Source organism: Halichoeres trimaculatus, unplaced genomic scaffold, assembly GCF_033239565.1.
Source record: "Halichoeres trimaculatus isolate MK-OKI-2021-1 unplaced genomic scaffold, fHalTri1.1 fHalTri1_scaffold_12, whole genome shotgun sequence".
Classification (NCBI taxonomy): domain Eukaryota; kingdom Metazoa; phylum Chordata; class Actinopteri; order Labriformes; family Labridae; genus Halichoeres; species Halichoeres trimaculatus.
This window is the reverse complement of record NW_027437190.1, coordinates 520,365-535,302: the sequence shown is the minus strand read 5'-3', so window position 1 is coordinate 535,302 and position 14,938 is coordinate 520,365. Positions and strand designations below refer to the sequence as shown.

The window sequence follows — 14,938 nt, the reverse complement described above, 5'->3', positions numbered from 1 at the left end:
GGCGCTTAGACCCCGCAGGAAGTGATCGTTTCAGGAGCATGAGGAATGATTGATGCTCCCGTGAACTTCCCCCCAAGATAAGGTATACCATACCTGAAACTTGACGCTAAACAGAAAAAGAGACAGGAATTAAAGGACATCGAAATTTGCAAAGTGAATCACAATTTATGAAATATGAATAACACTGCGGAAGAGAAGTGAAGTGATTCATAATGAAAACGGACTGGTCAAGGATTGATTTAGAAAGAAATGACATTGATAACAAATTGAGATAAGGCAGCTAAGGAGAAAACGAGAGAACAGGGAAGAAAAGAGAAATCAGCCAAAAAGCTGAAAGCGCTGCTGAAGAGGAGATATCACTTGGAGGCTGAGAAACAGTTGCAGATAGTAGAGACAAAATTAAATAAATATTAACCAGAAAAGAAAGGCGATCAATGTAGAAAGGTAAAACGAATCAGCCTGGGTTGCTGTGATTAGCAGTTGACGGAGAGGGCATATGAGCCAAATGCTGTAAAATAGTTGATAATGGCAAAGAAGAACAGAATAGTATTAGCCGGAAAGATGAGCGAATGCAGGTATGAACGTAGGACAGTTTGCCGGATGTTATGCGACCGCTACTAATGTAGTGGGTATACAGTTGGACGCTGTGAACAGCAGCTGATAAAAAGGACATTTAATATATTAGCAGGATGAGATAGACGAATAGAGATATGAGAGATAAGGATAAACTGGAAGTGTTGAAACAACTGCTGTTGTAGAGGAGAAACCAGTCGAATGCTATGAGAAGCTGCTGATAGAGAGATGATCAGCCGGATGCTGTGAGACAGCGGCTGATAGAGAGGAGAAAACAGCAGAATGCTGGGAGACAGCTGCTGATAGAGATAGGATCAGCCGGATGCTGTGAGACAGCTGCTGATAGAGAGATGATCAGCCGGATGCTGGGAGACAGCTGCTGATAGAGATAGGATCAGCCGGATGCTGTGAGACAGCTGCTGATAGAGAGGAGATGATCAGGCGAATGCTGTGAGACAGCTGCTGATAGAGAGGAGATGATCAGGCGAATGCTGTGAGACAGCTGCTGATAGAGAGGAGATGATCAGGCGAATGCTGTGAGACAGCTGCTGATAGAGAGGAGATGATCAGGCGAATGCTGTGAGACAGCGCTGATGGAGAGAAGATGACAGCAGGATGCTGAGAGTCAGCTGTCGATAGAGAGAGGAAGTCCAGCCGAATGCTGTGAGACGCTGCTGGTAGAGAGGAGAGGATTAGTCGAATGCGCGAGACAACTGCTGATAGAGAAAACGAACAGTGTGAAGTTAGCTAGATAGTATAAATGAATAGAGATATGATAGGCAGGGGCAGAACAGGAAGTTGAGAAACGACTGATGATGGAGAGGAACCAAGCCGGGTGCCGTGATACGCTACTGATGAAGAGGCAATGATCAGTAGGAGGCTGTGAGACAGCTGCTGAAAACGAAGATGATATTAGTTGGAGAATAAAATGGAAGAATGTAGGTTTATATATTATTATTATTATAATTATTATTATTTATTTATTTGTTTTAAAGGAATGACGACAGAGAAAAAGTAGATGAAAGTAGATGGCGGAGATTTACGACAGAACATCAAACTTGTTAAAAATGAGTGAAAGAATGACCACAGAGTAAACTGCAGCTAAAAGCAGCACCACCACCAGAGAAATGAATTACTTACGAATCAGGGTTTCAGGGATCTTTGAGCCTCCAGAATGGAGGTGGAGTCAGGACGAATGTACGAAGTATAAGCAGAGGAAGACCAACGGCCCATCTGCTGGAGTGAAGAAGACGGGATGCCTTGTGCTGCTGCTGTAGTGGCAGCACCTATGCGAAATGAGTGACTAGAATAATGAAGGGGCGAGAGTTTACATGAGATGAGCACTTTTCTGAGATGAAGATTAAACCAAGTTTTCGACATGGGATTATTATCAGGGGTGAGAAAAAGAGGAGAAGGACCAGCAGCAGATCTGAGGCGTAAATATTTAACCATAGCCTTATACGGGCAAAAAGGAGAGTCGATTTGAGAGATGATTATGGAGCATGCACCTTTTGCTTTTGAATGTTTGAGGAAGAGATTATAGTGTCCAGGAGAAAAAGTTAAATCGGAAAAGGAAATATCTACTGAGGGGTTGAAAGCAAGAGAAGGAGTGGTAAATTCACTGATTCTCAAGAATCCGTAAAATGCGAGTAAAAACACGCTGCTTAAAAGTGCATCGACATACGGGGAAAATAAACCTTCATGAAGAACAGACAAAATTCGATGAAGAATGGAAAGGGTAATGGGTCTTCTATTGTTTGGCTTAGAGGGAAAACATTTCGAGATGCCCTTGAGCAAAAGCTTAATTGAGGGGTTTGAAAAAAGGCTGGGAAAGGAGGGATCATGACATCTAATATTGAACTGAATACCAGCGAGCAAGCCACGGATGTACTGCGGCTTGAAATGGCGAACATCGGAGCAGTAAGTGATAAAAGCGCAGATGTTTATGATGTGAACAGGTTTTAATGGAACATTAATGTTGAAACAAAAAGTTGCAAAGGTGATCCAAGCAAAATCATACAATTTTAACGTGGAAGCTGCTAGCCCTTTCCTCATGTAATATCTTGCGGATAACAGAAACGGGGAAAGAAGGGGATTAACTAATACAGGGCCAGCTCGTTCAGAGAGGGGACAGGTGTAGGTTGAGTATTGGCATCCGGGCAGAGATTCCGGAAAACCTGAAATTTGAAACGGGACAGTGAGTCAGCAATGGCATTAAATTGACCAGGCACGTGGCGAGCGGTGATAATGAAATTAAGATTAACTGATAACCAGGTGATTCGCCTCATGAAGGGCATGATTGCGCAGCTGGAAGAACGACCTTTGTTAATTATCTCCACTACGGCTTGATTATCGCAGAGCACCGCAATCCGTTTACGATGCCAGAGATGACCCCAGACGTGGCATGCTACGGCGATGGGATAGATCTCGTAGAGAGCAGAAGAAAAATCTAGCTCTGAAAAAGAAGGGGGCCAGTGATCAGCGAACCACTGGCCTTGATAAAACCCCCCAAAACCTACGGATGGGGCCGCATCCGTGAAAAATTGAATGGCGTCGGAAGAGTGCACGATGTCGTCGTAGAAGAACGAAATGCCGTTCCACTGATCTAGCAGCTCCGACCAAAATTTCAAGTCGGAGCGGCAGCCTTCGTCTAGCTCTAATTGATCGTGTAGATTTGGGACGGAGGAGGCCAAATCTAACAGCCTAGAAATGAAGGAGCGACCCTGAGGAATAATGCGCATTGCGAAGTTAAGATGACCCAGAAGAGACAGTAACTGCTGTTTTGAAAAGGAACCTGAAGATGAGAGGGACTGACAGATGCTACGAATGCGTTCGAGTTTCTGCTCTGGAAGAGAAGCTTTCATGGCTGAGGTATCGAGTGTGATGCCTAAAAATTCTAAAGATGTAGCGGGGCCTAAAGTTTTCTCGTCAGAGAGAGGCACGCCGAGCTTGTTAAACAGCTGCTTTAATTTAGTCAGGGAGGAACAGGAGTTGTCATGAGGGGGATCAATGAGCAGAAAATCATCCAGAAGATGGAGCACTGCTGGGAGTCTGATGTTATTTAGCAAAATCCAGCAGAGGGCCTCAGAGACAAGATTAAAAATGAAAGGACTACTCCTACAGCCGAAAGTAAGTCTAACAGCAAAATAAAATTTTTGGTCCCACTTAACGCCGAAGAGGTGCCATTGAGAAGGATGGATGGGGACGATTTTAAAGGCATCGGTGATATCTGCTTTAGATAACCAGGCTCCCCTACCGGCTATTTTTATTAATTTGATGGCGTTGTCCACGGTAGAATAATGCAAAGAAAAAGGAACGGGAGGAATGAGGCTATTGACGCTCATAATGGGGCCTGAGCGCGGAGCTGACAAATCGAAAATGAGCCTTTTCTTGCCAGAGTATTTTCTGGTGGCCACACCTATGGGACTGGTGCGAAACACTGGAAAAGGAGGGGAGTCAAAGGGGCCGATCAAGTAACCTTTATTGAGCTCTTTCCCTAGCAGCTGAGTCACAATATCTGGTTCATTCGTGGCGGACTGCAAATTTTTTGAAACAAAATTAATGTCCGGGAGGGCGACGACGCCCACACGAAACCCTTGAGACAGTCCGGTGAGCAGGTGATTAGTGAAAGAAGAGTCAGGGTGATTTAACAGTTCTGCTGCCAGGGCTTGAACGTTTAATGGAGTAGATGGATGGATTTTCAGGAGTTTTTTGAGTTGCGCCGGTTTGATTGCTGAGCGCGTGCCAGACGCGCTGGGATCAGACGGCGGGGGCACACTGATTTGGGGTGCGCATCCTTGCACGCGCTGCAAACGTGGAGAAAAAAGCAGTCTGGGTAAGTACAAATATTCTCATTGAAGTTATTGCATATTGGCTTGTTGTTGAAAAACTCCACCTTTCTACCGCGTTTGTCAGTCATAGATGGCGCCGAAGGAGCACTGGAGGAGGAAGGATCTGCCGATCGAGAGGCTTGATGCGTGAAAGGCAGCTGAGGGCACAGGGACTGAGGGTGACCTAAATTGCCGCATAGGTGGCAGGACACGGCCTGGGAGCCCCCGATGAGCATGATGAGGATCTCAGAATCTAATACTGACCAGTTAAGTAGCAAATTGGATTGAGAAATGTGCAAAGCAGCCTTGTTAGCGAAAGCTTTGTGGTATTGATAGAAGAGATTTTTCCCGTATCTGATATTCAGGTCGCCGATCAGTGCTAGATAAGCATCTAGTTCTATTCTACGTTCGGGATAGACAGCACAGATGACATCTCTGTATATCCCGAACGCTACGAGAAACTCCCCTATGGAGAGATCTCTGGACATACGGGGATCGGATGATTTAAGAATGACTGACACATTCTCGTTAGAAGAGATTTTTTGATCACACTCTGGAGATGGAAGGATGATGCTAACCAGGTTGACGTATTTACCTTGCAGGATTTTTTGTCTAAGACTCGGAGAAATGTTTGCTGCTGTGGGAATGTAAGGCCTACCTATCATGGGAGCGGGAACAGCGGATGCCAGACTTTGAGGTGGCGAGACTATTGAGTTGTTAATGGCCGGCAGAGAAACAACAGACTGGAGCGAGGGAGCTGAAGCAGATTCTACGCTCCTGAGACGAGAGTCAATGTTTTGGACAGATCTCACCAGTTGTTGAATGTTAGATAGAATGATATCCTGGACAGCCGCAGCATGAGGAGCGGCAGCTGCAGCAGCAGCGGCAGCTGCAGTGCCAGCAGCAGCGGCCACAGGAGGAGCGCCAGCGGCGGCAGCAGCGCCAGCAGCAGTGCCCACAGGAGGAGCGGTGTAGACGCCATCGGCAGCAGGAGGAGCGGCCGCAGCACGAGGAGCGGTGCCCACGGCAGCTGCAGCAGGAGGAGCCGAATGGGCGGCGGGAAACTCGGCTGGGTTTGAAGCAGCGGCAGAAGCTGCTCTAGAAGAAATCCTCTTTTTCGGACGGATGGTGGCCGCAGACCTGGATCGCTTACGCCCGCGGGAGGACACTGAGGGTCCGGCAGCTTCTCCGCCTGAGGCTGAGGAACCGTTGGGAGAGCCGCTGATAGACACCAAACTTGCCAGCTCCTTTAGCTGAGACAGCTGAAGCCCGGGGGCTGGGGAGATGCCGCTAGCTTTTAGCTGGGAGTATAAGAACTCATACTCGGCTTGAGCGATACGAACACTCCGGCGTTGCGCTGAAGAGGACTGGGCTGCTTCGAGCAAGAGTTCGCCAGATGGATTCAGGTGCTCCAGCATGGTATCGGAGTCGGTGTCGGACATGATGCAGCAAGCGGCAAAAACACAGAGAAACAATACGAAAGTAAGAGCCATACGATTTGACACGTCACCTTTTCGCTGAATGACAGCTGACCGGCTGCAGAGAGAGAGAGCATATTTAAATATGACAGCTACGACGGATTGGCTGAGAGAGAATAGGTGACTGACTGTGATTGGGAGAAAAAGGAGATGAGAGGTGGAGTTATGAGGAAGCGGTTAAAGACAGAGACAGATAAGGGGCATGCCAGGAAGATAGTCTTTCTGATTGAACTTCCGCTAAGCTTCATTTCTCAATAACTTTGCAGTGGTGCCATTTTTATGGCTTCTGATCTAAGATTTTCAAAGCTTGTTCATAAAGTGAAAATAAAGGTTTTGTAGTTGAATCTGTGGCCTGGCCCCAGGCAGTGATGCAATAGGACAAATGTGAAAGGACCATGACATGCAGATATAAATGAGCTGCCTTAAAGGAGAGACATGACCTAATAAGTCTAAAGCAGTTCAGACTGGTTTTCACAGTTTTAGATAACTTCTTTATATGTAAATCAAACTTAAGTTGAGAATCTAAAGTTACTACTAAATATTTAAAGTCATTTACCACATCTATTTCTTTCGCATCAACAGTGATGTGAAATTTATCTAGAACTTTCTTTCTTATTGAAAAGCACATTGATACTGTTTTTTTTGTAATTAAGTGTTAGGTGGTTCCTTTGTAACCATTCTGAAACACTAACCATCTGCCTGCTTAAGATCTCTGAAGCTTGATGGGGGTTCTTTGCTGAGACATAAAACAGTGTATCATCAGCGTACATTTGGCATTCAGTGTCTGTACAAATAGTGGGTAAATCATTTATATATAAACAAAAAAGGATAGGACATAGGACTGATCCCTGTGGGCTATTTGGGACCAGGACCTCAGTATCACAATCTCCGACGAACAATGGAACCGCATACTTAACCTTGCTCATACTTCTATATGCGCCAGACAACAACTTCTACAATGTAAGATTTTACGCAGGAGACACTTCACTAATGTGAGACTAGCCAAAATCTATCCAGATAGAGACGACTCCTGTAACAGGTGTAAACTGTCTCCAGCTGACCACATGCATTTCAATCAGGAGAGACTTAAACACCATAAAGAGTTATGAACCAATTTAATGAACAAATGCATGCAAAGATAGTTTGGCGGTTAGACCCCATCAATCATTGAGCAATTAATAAATGAAAGGGGGTGCAATGACATTGAGAATTATGATATCCCCCGATGGAGTCTAGACACTGGTGGTGGTGATAGTCCTAAGAGGCTTGATCTGTGATTCATTGAGAACTGCGGGCTGCGGACTTCGGACTCGGGCTGCGGACTGCTGGGCTGAGAACTGCTGGGCTGCGACTGCGAGGCTGCGAACTGCAATCTGCAGCTGCAGGGCGGACGACTGCTGGGCTGAAGAAAGAGGACTGAGCCATAGAGACTGGGGGTGTCTGGGGAGGAGGAGGGTCGAGACGCGAGCCTGAAAGACAGCTGACAAGCAGAAGAGATGGCATTTAAACTTTGACAGCTATGAAATGATTGGCTAACGATTGAAGCGGAAACGATGTGATTGGACAGAGAAAAAAATTGACGCGCCTCCCAGTCAGCTGATAGACAAAGCGGGAAAGAATGAGTGAACAGAAGTGTGTGTGAGTGTGCCCCCAGTCTTCCTGACTGAACTTTCGCTAAGCTTCATATGTTTTGGTCATGCACTAAACTGACTGATTTTTGGGGCACCATTTTTGATACGTTAGGGAAAGTCCTTGGCTGCACTGTGAACGCCGACCCTCTTATTGCTCTTTTTGGACTGCTTCCATCCTCTGGCTGGTCAAACTGTTCACATTGTATTTTTGACTTTTCTACCTTGCTAGCAAGTAGGCTCATTCTTCTTAAATGGACTCATTTATACCCACCTACACATAACAGATGTATTCAAGAAATTTTACATTGCATGAGACTTGAGAAAATCAGATTCTCCCTGAAAGGTTCCCTTAAGACCTCCCATGAAATCTGGCAACCCTTTTTACTTCATATAGATACCCTGTCATTGAGGCTGAAAACCTATGAACTACTGACTTGCTGATTTTCTTTCTTTCTTTCTTTATTTTCTCATTTATTTATTTATTTTCATTATTTGAATATTATTACATACTTAAATGCATGTTTCTCCTTTCCTCTTTTTCTTTCTTTTTCTCTTGTCTTTCCCTTCCCCTTCATTTCTGCGATACCACTTGTCCACTTGTTGATACCCCATGTCGATTGAGTGTGTTGTCTTGTCTCTTAGTTCTTGTAGTGTGAATAAGTGTGATTGAATATAATGTTTTTGTTCCGAAATTGTTCTGCTTTGTGTACCTAAAATGTCTTTTTCTTTCCTGTACACATAACAGAAAATATAATGAAAATCTTTGACAAAAAAACACACACACACATTATGGCTCTGTGATAGGTTGCAGGCTTAGAAAGAAGTGTCAGATTAAATTCTTAAAAAAGAACTAGCATAAAAGAATAGCTCCCTAAAGGATCTTAAACCCCTTAAAACACTTAAAACCCACAAAGAGAAAAGAATAAAACTGGTGTTTTGTGTTTAAAAAGTTCCTTTACCCAATTATAACCGTGTCCAAGGTTCAATATAAAAAGGTCCTGTGAGGGTACTCAACTCAGAGAGGGGTGCATCCAACGTTGCTTCTCCTCAAAGCTAATGCCAGTGCCTCACAGCAACGGTCCCATTGGCAACTCCACGGTGACTCCCCAACATCAGCCTCCTTCTCTTCACAGGAAACCGTAAAGGCCCACAACTGGCTGCTGCTTCTTCTTCCTAGAGCAATCGGGTCTTTTCAGGGTTGCTTCTCGTGCTTTGCTTGCGGTCCTACTGTCGTCCCTCTCTGCTATCTGCTGCTCTTTTTAGGTGTCTGTCCTGAAGTCCTGCCCGCCGGTCTCCAATGAGCTGGTTTTAGGGGGGGATACTTCAGGGCCAGTCAGAAAAGTCATTACCTACCCACACACTTCATATAACACCACATGCAATAAAAATGTAAAAGACCAACCCTGTCACACAAACACAGATTCCGAAGATTGTCGTTTAGGCTCCTGTATGGCTGCTGTTACTACTGTCAGTCGTGTCTGTGATTGTTAAGGACCTGACTGTACCCGGCGTACTGCCGGTAAACATCAGAGCAGGTTATTTTGACTTTTTTTCTCGTCCTTTCGACTTTGATCTCAAATTATTTTATTGACTGTATTCTTGTCATTTCAACTTTATTCCCGTCATTTTGACTTTGATCTTGAATTTGTTTTTCAGCTTTATTCTAGTCATTTCCACTTTGATCTTAAATTTCAATTTTATTCTCATCATTTCGACTTAATGCTGCATTCCATTTGTATTCGGAAGTCAGAATTTTCGAGTTCCAGGTGGGAACGCCCAACAGGAACAGTGCCTGAGGTCGGAATTTCGCACCACACCACACCAACCCCGAGTTCCCAGTAGGAAATTCTGAGTTCAGTTGTAAAAAGTTAATAAGCTTCTATTATATTCTTTTTATTTTAGAATTTCTGACTAGTGTTTGTTGCAATTAAGCAGCTTTGTATACGTAGTATAATTGGATGTTTACATACAGAAATACTGCTGTTATGCCAAGTTTTTCCGACTTAGCAACTGGAACGCTGAACCTCGGAGATGACACCCCACTCCTGACTTCCAGCTCCGAGCACAAATGGAATGCAGCAATAATCTCGACCTGCCCAAAATTATTTTCTCCAAACCCAATGGCCCTAATCCACTTCTGTAGTTTTCACAGACTGCACAACAGATTTGCTTTGCATGAAGTAGAGATGACAACCAAATGTATGGAGCTGAGTCAAGGCCAGAAGTTTTGTGAATTAAAAAAAAAAAAAAAAACATTTAAAAAAAAGTTGAAACAATTTTTTTTTTTAGTTTGATCCTGATTTACAAAATAAAAAATAAAACAATCCTGAATTTAAAAATAAATAACACACTAAACCAAAACAAGAAAATAAGCAAAAGCAATTATTTTTCAATCCAAAAATAGTTTTGATTCGCCTCTTTTAATATTTTTAAACAAATCAATTCAGTTTTTGCTCTTGATTTTTTTTTTAACATTTGAGGTGTTTTTCTTTTTTATAAAATCTCCCTCAGTCTGTTTTTTTTTTTTTTTTGCATTCAAATGATCATTTTTTTCACTTTCGGATTGTTTTTCTCTTCAGATTCAAACTTTTGGCCCTGTTTTGGTGTGGGGAGCTTGGTCTTGACTGAGAAGGGTGTGGGATTGTGAGTGACAGCATGAAAGATGGCTCAGAGCCTTCCTTGGTGCTGTTGTTTTCAGGAAACGTAGGTGCTTAAAGAGATTTGACTCGTCCCTTTCTGTACTGTGTATTAACCTGATTTGGGGTCAAAGTAAGCTTTTAAGAGCTTTTCAAGACCGCCCTTGGCAACTAGCTATCTATAAATTCCATCTAATTTTTCAGATTTTTTCAGTAATTCCCCATACCATAAAAGAAAACGGGCTTTTGTATTGAATGAGCAACGCAGCACAGAGCTACTACGCGGAGAACAATGGCGTCTCTTTTACTGGGGCAACCTGTTGGTTCAGACACACAGGTAAGAAGTGCTATTCTTTGAAGAGGTGCTGTGAAAATTATTTCAAATTTCGTTTTTATGTGCAAAACATTAAGAAGGTGTATGGTTACCATGAACTAGCCAAGTCTGAAATGCTATTAGCCGCTGTTAACATTGTAGCCCCTTTAATGTACAGTTGTAGCTTCAGCCTTCAGTTGTCACTGGTCATTTATTTCTTTTTCAGCCAGAATGTGGACTACAACTGGACAGTGGCTGCAGCTGCACAAAGCCTGGTCAGTGCACTCACACACAACCTCACTCAGGAATGGCAAGGGCAAAGAATAATGCAGGAACAGGGATCACCCTCTGTAGGACAGGAGATGATCAGGGCCCGTATTCACAAAGCATCCTAAGGCTAAAAGTAGCTCCTAGTGACGTCATTCTTAGAAAAACCGTAGAATTCCTCAGATTCTAAGATTTTTCTTAGAATTTTCCCTCCGTAAGATAAAAGTTATTCACAAAGCATCTTAAGCCTTAAAGGGATAGTTCCGTTTTTTTGAAGTGGGGTTGTATGAGCTCTATGTGACCACTAAGGACATTAGTTACAGTAGAAAGTCGTCTCCTCTCCCTCAGTAAGACAAAAACTTGAATCGATGGTGACGAGGAAATAGACGCTAACAGGGACAGACGGTACCAAATTCAAAGGCTATTTTCTCTGCCTACAAGAACTAAAATCAAAAAGTAATACCACAGTTTAAGAGTACGATACATGAAATATTTTTTAAGTGCATTAAGTCTTCGGAAATATAAACATTTATCTGGACCTAACTAACTGGTCATGTGTCCTTCCGCGCAGCGCTAGTGCGCTCCGTCCCCCCTCCTCTTTTCAGCTGCAGGGAATGTAAACAAGCTATGCTTCGGGCTCCGGTTTTAGCCTCCTGTAAGTTTGATCAAGTATCGTAATTCTTTTGTTTGTACTCTAAGGATTGTGAGGCAGCATAGGAAATTCAAAATGAGTGACCTTGACAGCGACGATGAAGTTTCATTCACTTTGAAACCAAAAGGATACCTGTATGAACCAGAGTAGCTACACAGAGCTGCTACAGATGCTGACTGAAAGGAATACAGAGGAAACATCCGCAGACACTGGACATCAAGATAGAGTTGGAAATACTCAGTGGTGTAAATGTCTGAGCTGTGACTCAGTGCCCACGGATGCTGTGTGTTACTGCTGTCACGAGTGGAACTTGGTTACAGACACTCTTCAGGATTTGTCTGAGTTAGAGGACACTGCTGGCTCTCAAGCCGTCTGTATAACTCAACACACAGATTTCCCTGCTCTTCTAAATTCTAGAGTGTCCTGTAACAGCAACAACAACAACAGTCGTGGCAGCAGTAACACTCAGCATCTCGATGTCCAGTGTCCATGGATGTCTCCTCTGTATTCCTTTCAGTCTCCATCTGTAGCAGCTCGTCTTCTGTGTAGCTACTCTGGTTCATACAGATATCCTTTTGGTTCCAAAGTGAATGAAACTTCATCGTCGCTGTCATAGTCACTCATTTTGAATTTCCTAAGCTGCCTCACAATCCTTAGAGTGCAAACAAAAGAATTATGATACTTGATCAAACTTACACGAGGCTAAAACCGGCGCCTGAAACATAGCTTGTTTACATTCCCTGCAGCTGAAAGGAGGAGGGGGGACGGAGCGCACTAGCGCTGGGCGGAAGGACACATGACCAGTTAGTTAGGTCCAGATAAATGTTTATATTTCCGAAGACTTAATGCACTTAAAAAATATTTTATGTAGAGCACTCTTAAACTGTGGTATTACTTTTTGATTTTAGTTCTTGTAGGCAGAGAAAATAGCCTCTGAATTTGGTACCGTCTGTCCCTGTTAGCGTCTATTTCCTCGTCACCATCGAAAATATGGCCAATCTGGAACTTTTTGTCAGTTATGTGTGCTACTGCAAGATGACTATCCTAAGATGTGTTGTGACTGCTTGTCTAATGAATGAATCCAGGCCCACGCAGTGATTCAGGAGTTGGAAGCCACCAGCCAACTGTATTATTGCCACTCTCAGATTCACCTACACCCACTTGTGCCAAGTTTCAAACATCCATACTGCACTTTCAGTTACCGCTGTCAGGCATTTCAAAATAAAAGCGCATGTTTTACCAAACATCACAAGATAAAGGGGCTTACAAGTGGATGGCTACTCTGCAAGTCTGCAAGTAATGCAACAGCAATTGGATAAAAATGTTGGAAACAACCGCTCCTTTAATCATACAATATATGTCATATTTCCAGGTGGTCAGTGGGAAAGAAGACCAATCACGATTCCCCCTGATTCTCGTGGTGTCAAGGGGTGCGTCTCAATGCGCTAATTTTTTGTGCCCCCTCCATCCCATCTCCTCCGCAGCACCGGAAATACTTTCTTAGTCACCATTTTGAAAACTGTCCCAAAGCAGTAATTGTACTTGGGGGAGAGAGGAGAGAGGATGGAGGAGACTGATCGGAGGAGCTATGATCGAGGAAACACGAGAGCTGGCTTTGTGGAGGTCTTTTCACTGACTGACACGCCCCCATATGGAATATCACTCTCTGATTGGACGCTGCAGCTGCTCAGACTTCTCCACATGAAACTTCACAAACACAACAGAGTTTGATGAGAGAGAAAAGGCGAGCTGAGGACAGGTACAGAGAATTGTGCAGAAACTGATCATAAATCGGGTAATAAAGTGTTTGTTGTGAGTTTAGAGCACAAAACACTGAACACAACCATCATCAAATCAATGTAATGGAGGATTTTTACTGAAATCTAATAAATAATATCTTTCTGAAACACAATAAACTAGGTTAAATTAATAAGTTTCAGAGTTTACGATGTAGATAAAGGCTAAATTATTCATAAATAATCTAACAATTACACATTTTACCGGTAAAGTGATTCTCGAGCTTCTTAACTGCACACAGAATAAACAGAGTGCAGGGTTTTTTTTTCGTGGCAACGTGTTTCTTAAACTGGTTTAAGGAACAGACAAAGCTCTGTTACTGTTTATGTTTTATCAGAGTTGTTACAGCGCACATGTGCAGACACACAAACAGCTGTTAGAGCTTGTTAGAGCTGACTGAAAGATGATCCAGAGGTGATCAGTTGATGCCGTCATCAATGAAACACGTTGCTTCATGTGACGCTCTCCACTTGCAAATCAATCAATCAATCAATCTTTATTTATATAGCGCCAAATCATAACAAATGTTATTTCAAGACACTTTACAAAAACATTTACAGGTCTAGACCCGTAAATGTTAATAAAATTTTATTAGCAGAAACCCAACATCAAGACAAGATAAGGAGTCTTATCTTATCTTAATCCACCATGAGTACAGGACTTTGCAGCATTTAGCTAGTTACAATGGCAAGGAAAAACTTCCCTTTAACGGGCAGAAACCTCGGACAGAACCAGACTCATGTTAGACAGACATCTGTCTCGACTGTGTTGGGGTTAGAGAGAGACAGATAGAGGAGAGAGAGTGGGAGAGAGAGGGGGGGGGGGGGGAAAGGAGGGGGGGGGGGGGGGGTAGGGATACACACACACGCACACAGACACACACACAGACACACATACACACACACACACACACACAGAAAGGGAGAGAGAGAGAAACAGACACAGTCTGAAGTTTGGCGCTGTGGCGACAGTTAAGGTGAAACCAGCAGGCCAAATCCAAAGCTGTAGTAGCTGGTGTCGGACAGGAGCACAGCAGCAGGCCGTCTTCTTCACCGATCCCCAGGAACCTACAAGACAAACTCAGACCCTCCCAGAGAGGTGTATGGTCAGTAACTATAACAGGACAGTAAGACTAGAAGTTAGACTGACAGAAAAAGAGGGAAACAGGAGCCCTGTGTGTCAGTTCCCCCCAGCAGTCTAAACCTATAGCAGCATAACTAAGAGCTGGTTCAGATCTGATCCAGCTCTAACTGTAAGCTTTATCAAAAAGGAAAGTTTTAAGTCTACTCTTAAAGGTTGAGACCGTGTCTGCTCCCCGGACCTCAACCGGTAAGTTATTCCAAAGAAGAGGAGCCTGATAACTAAAGGCTCGACCTCCCATACTACTTTTAGAGACCCTAGGTACAACGAGCAGACCAGCATGTTGAGAACGCAAAGACCTAGACGGATTATACGGAACAATTAAGTCTTTAAGATACGATGGCCCGATGCCATTAAGCGCTTTGTAAGTCAAAAGAAGAATTTTAAACTCTATCCTAGATTTTATAGGTAACCAGTGTAGAGACGCTAACACTGGAGAGATGTGCTCTCTCCTCCCAGTCCAAGTCAGTACCCGAGCGGCAGCATTCTGAACCAGCTGAAGAGTCCTAATAGACTTATTAGGACAGCCGGATAAAAGAGAGTTACAGTAGTCCAGCCTAGAAGAAACGAAAGCATGGACCAGTTTCTCAGCGTCGCTCCGAGACAAGATGTGTCTAATTC

General features: G+C 43.6%; 1 protein-coding gene across 1 annotated transcript; it reads right to left on the bottom strand.

The window, feature by feature from the left end:
• Positions 1-2,580: 2,580 nt before the first annotated feature.
• LOC141800545 (uncharacterized) lies at positions 2,581-5,845 on the bottom strand. Its single transcript, XM_074683152.1, has 2 exons — positions 4,469-5,845; positions 2,581-4,379 (listed from the first exon to the last, which is right to left on the bottom strand). The coding sequence occupies exons 1-2, from the start codon at positions 5,843-5,845 to the stop codon at positions 2,673-2,675; spliced, it is 3,084 nt and encodes a 1,027-aa protein (XP_074539253.1). The 3' UTR covers positions 2,581-2,672.
• Between the last annotated feature and the right edge of the window lie 9,093 nt (positions 5,846-14,938).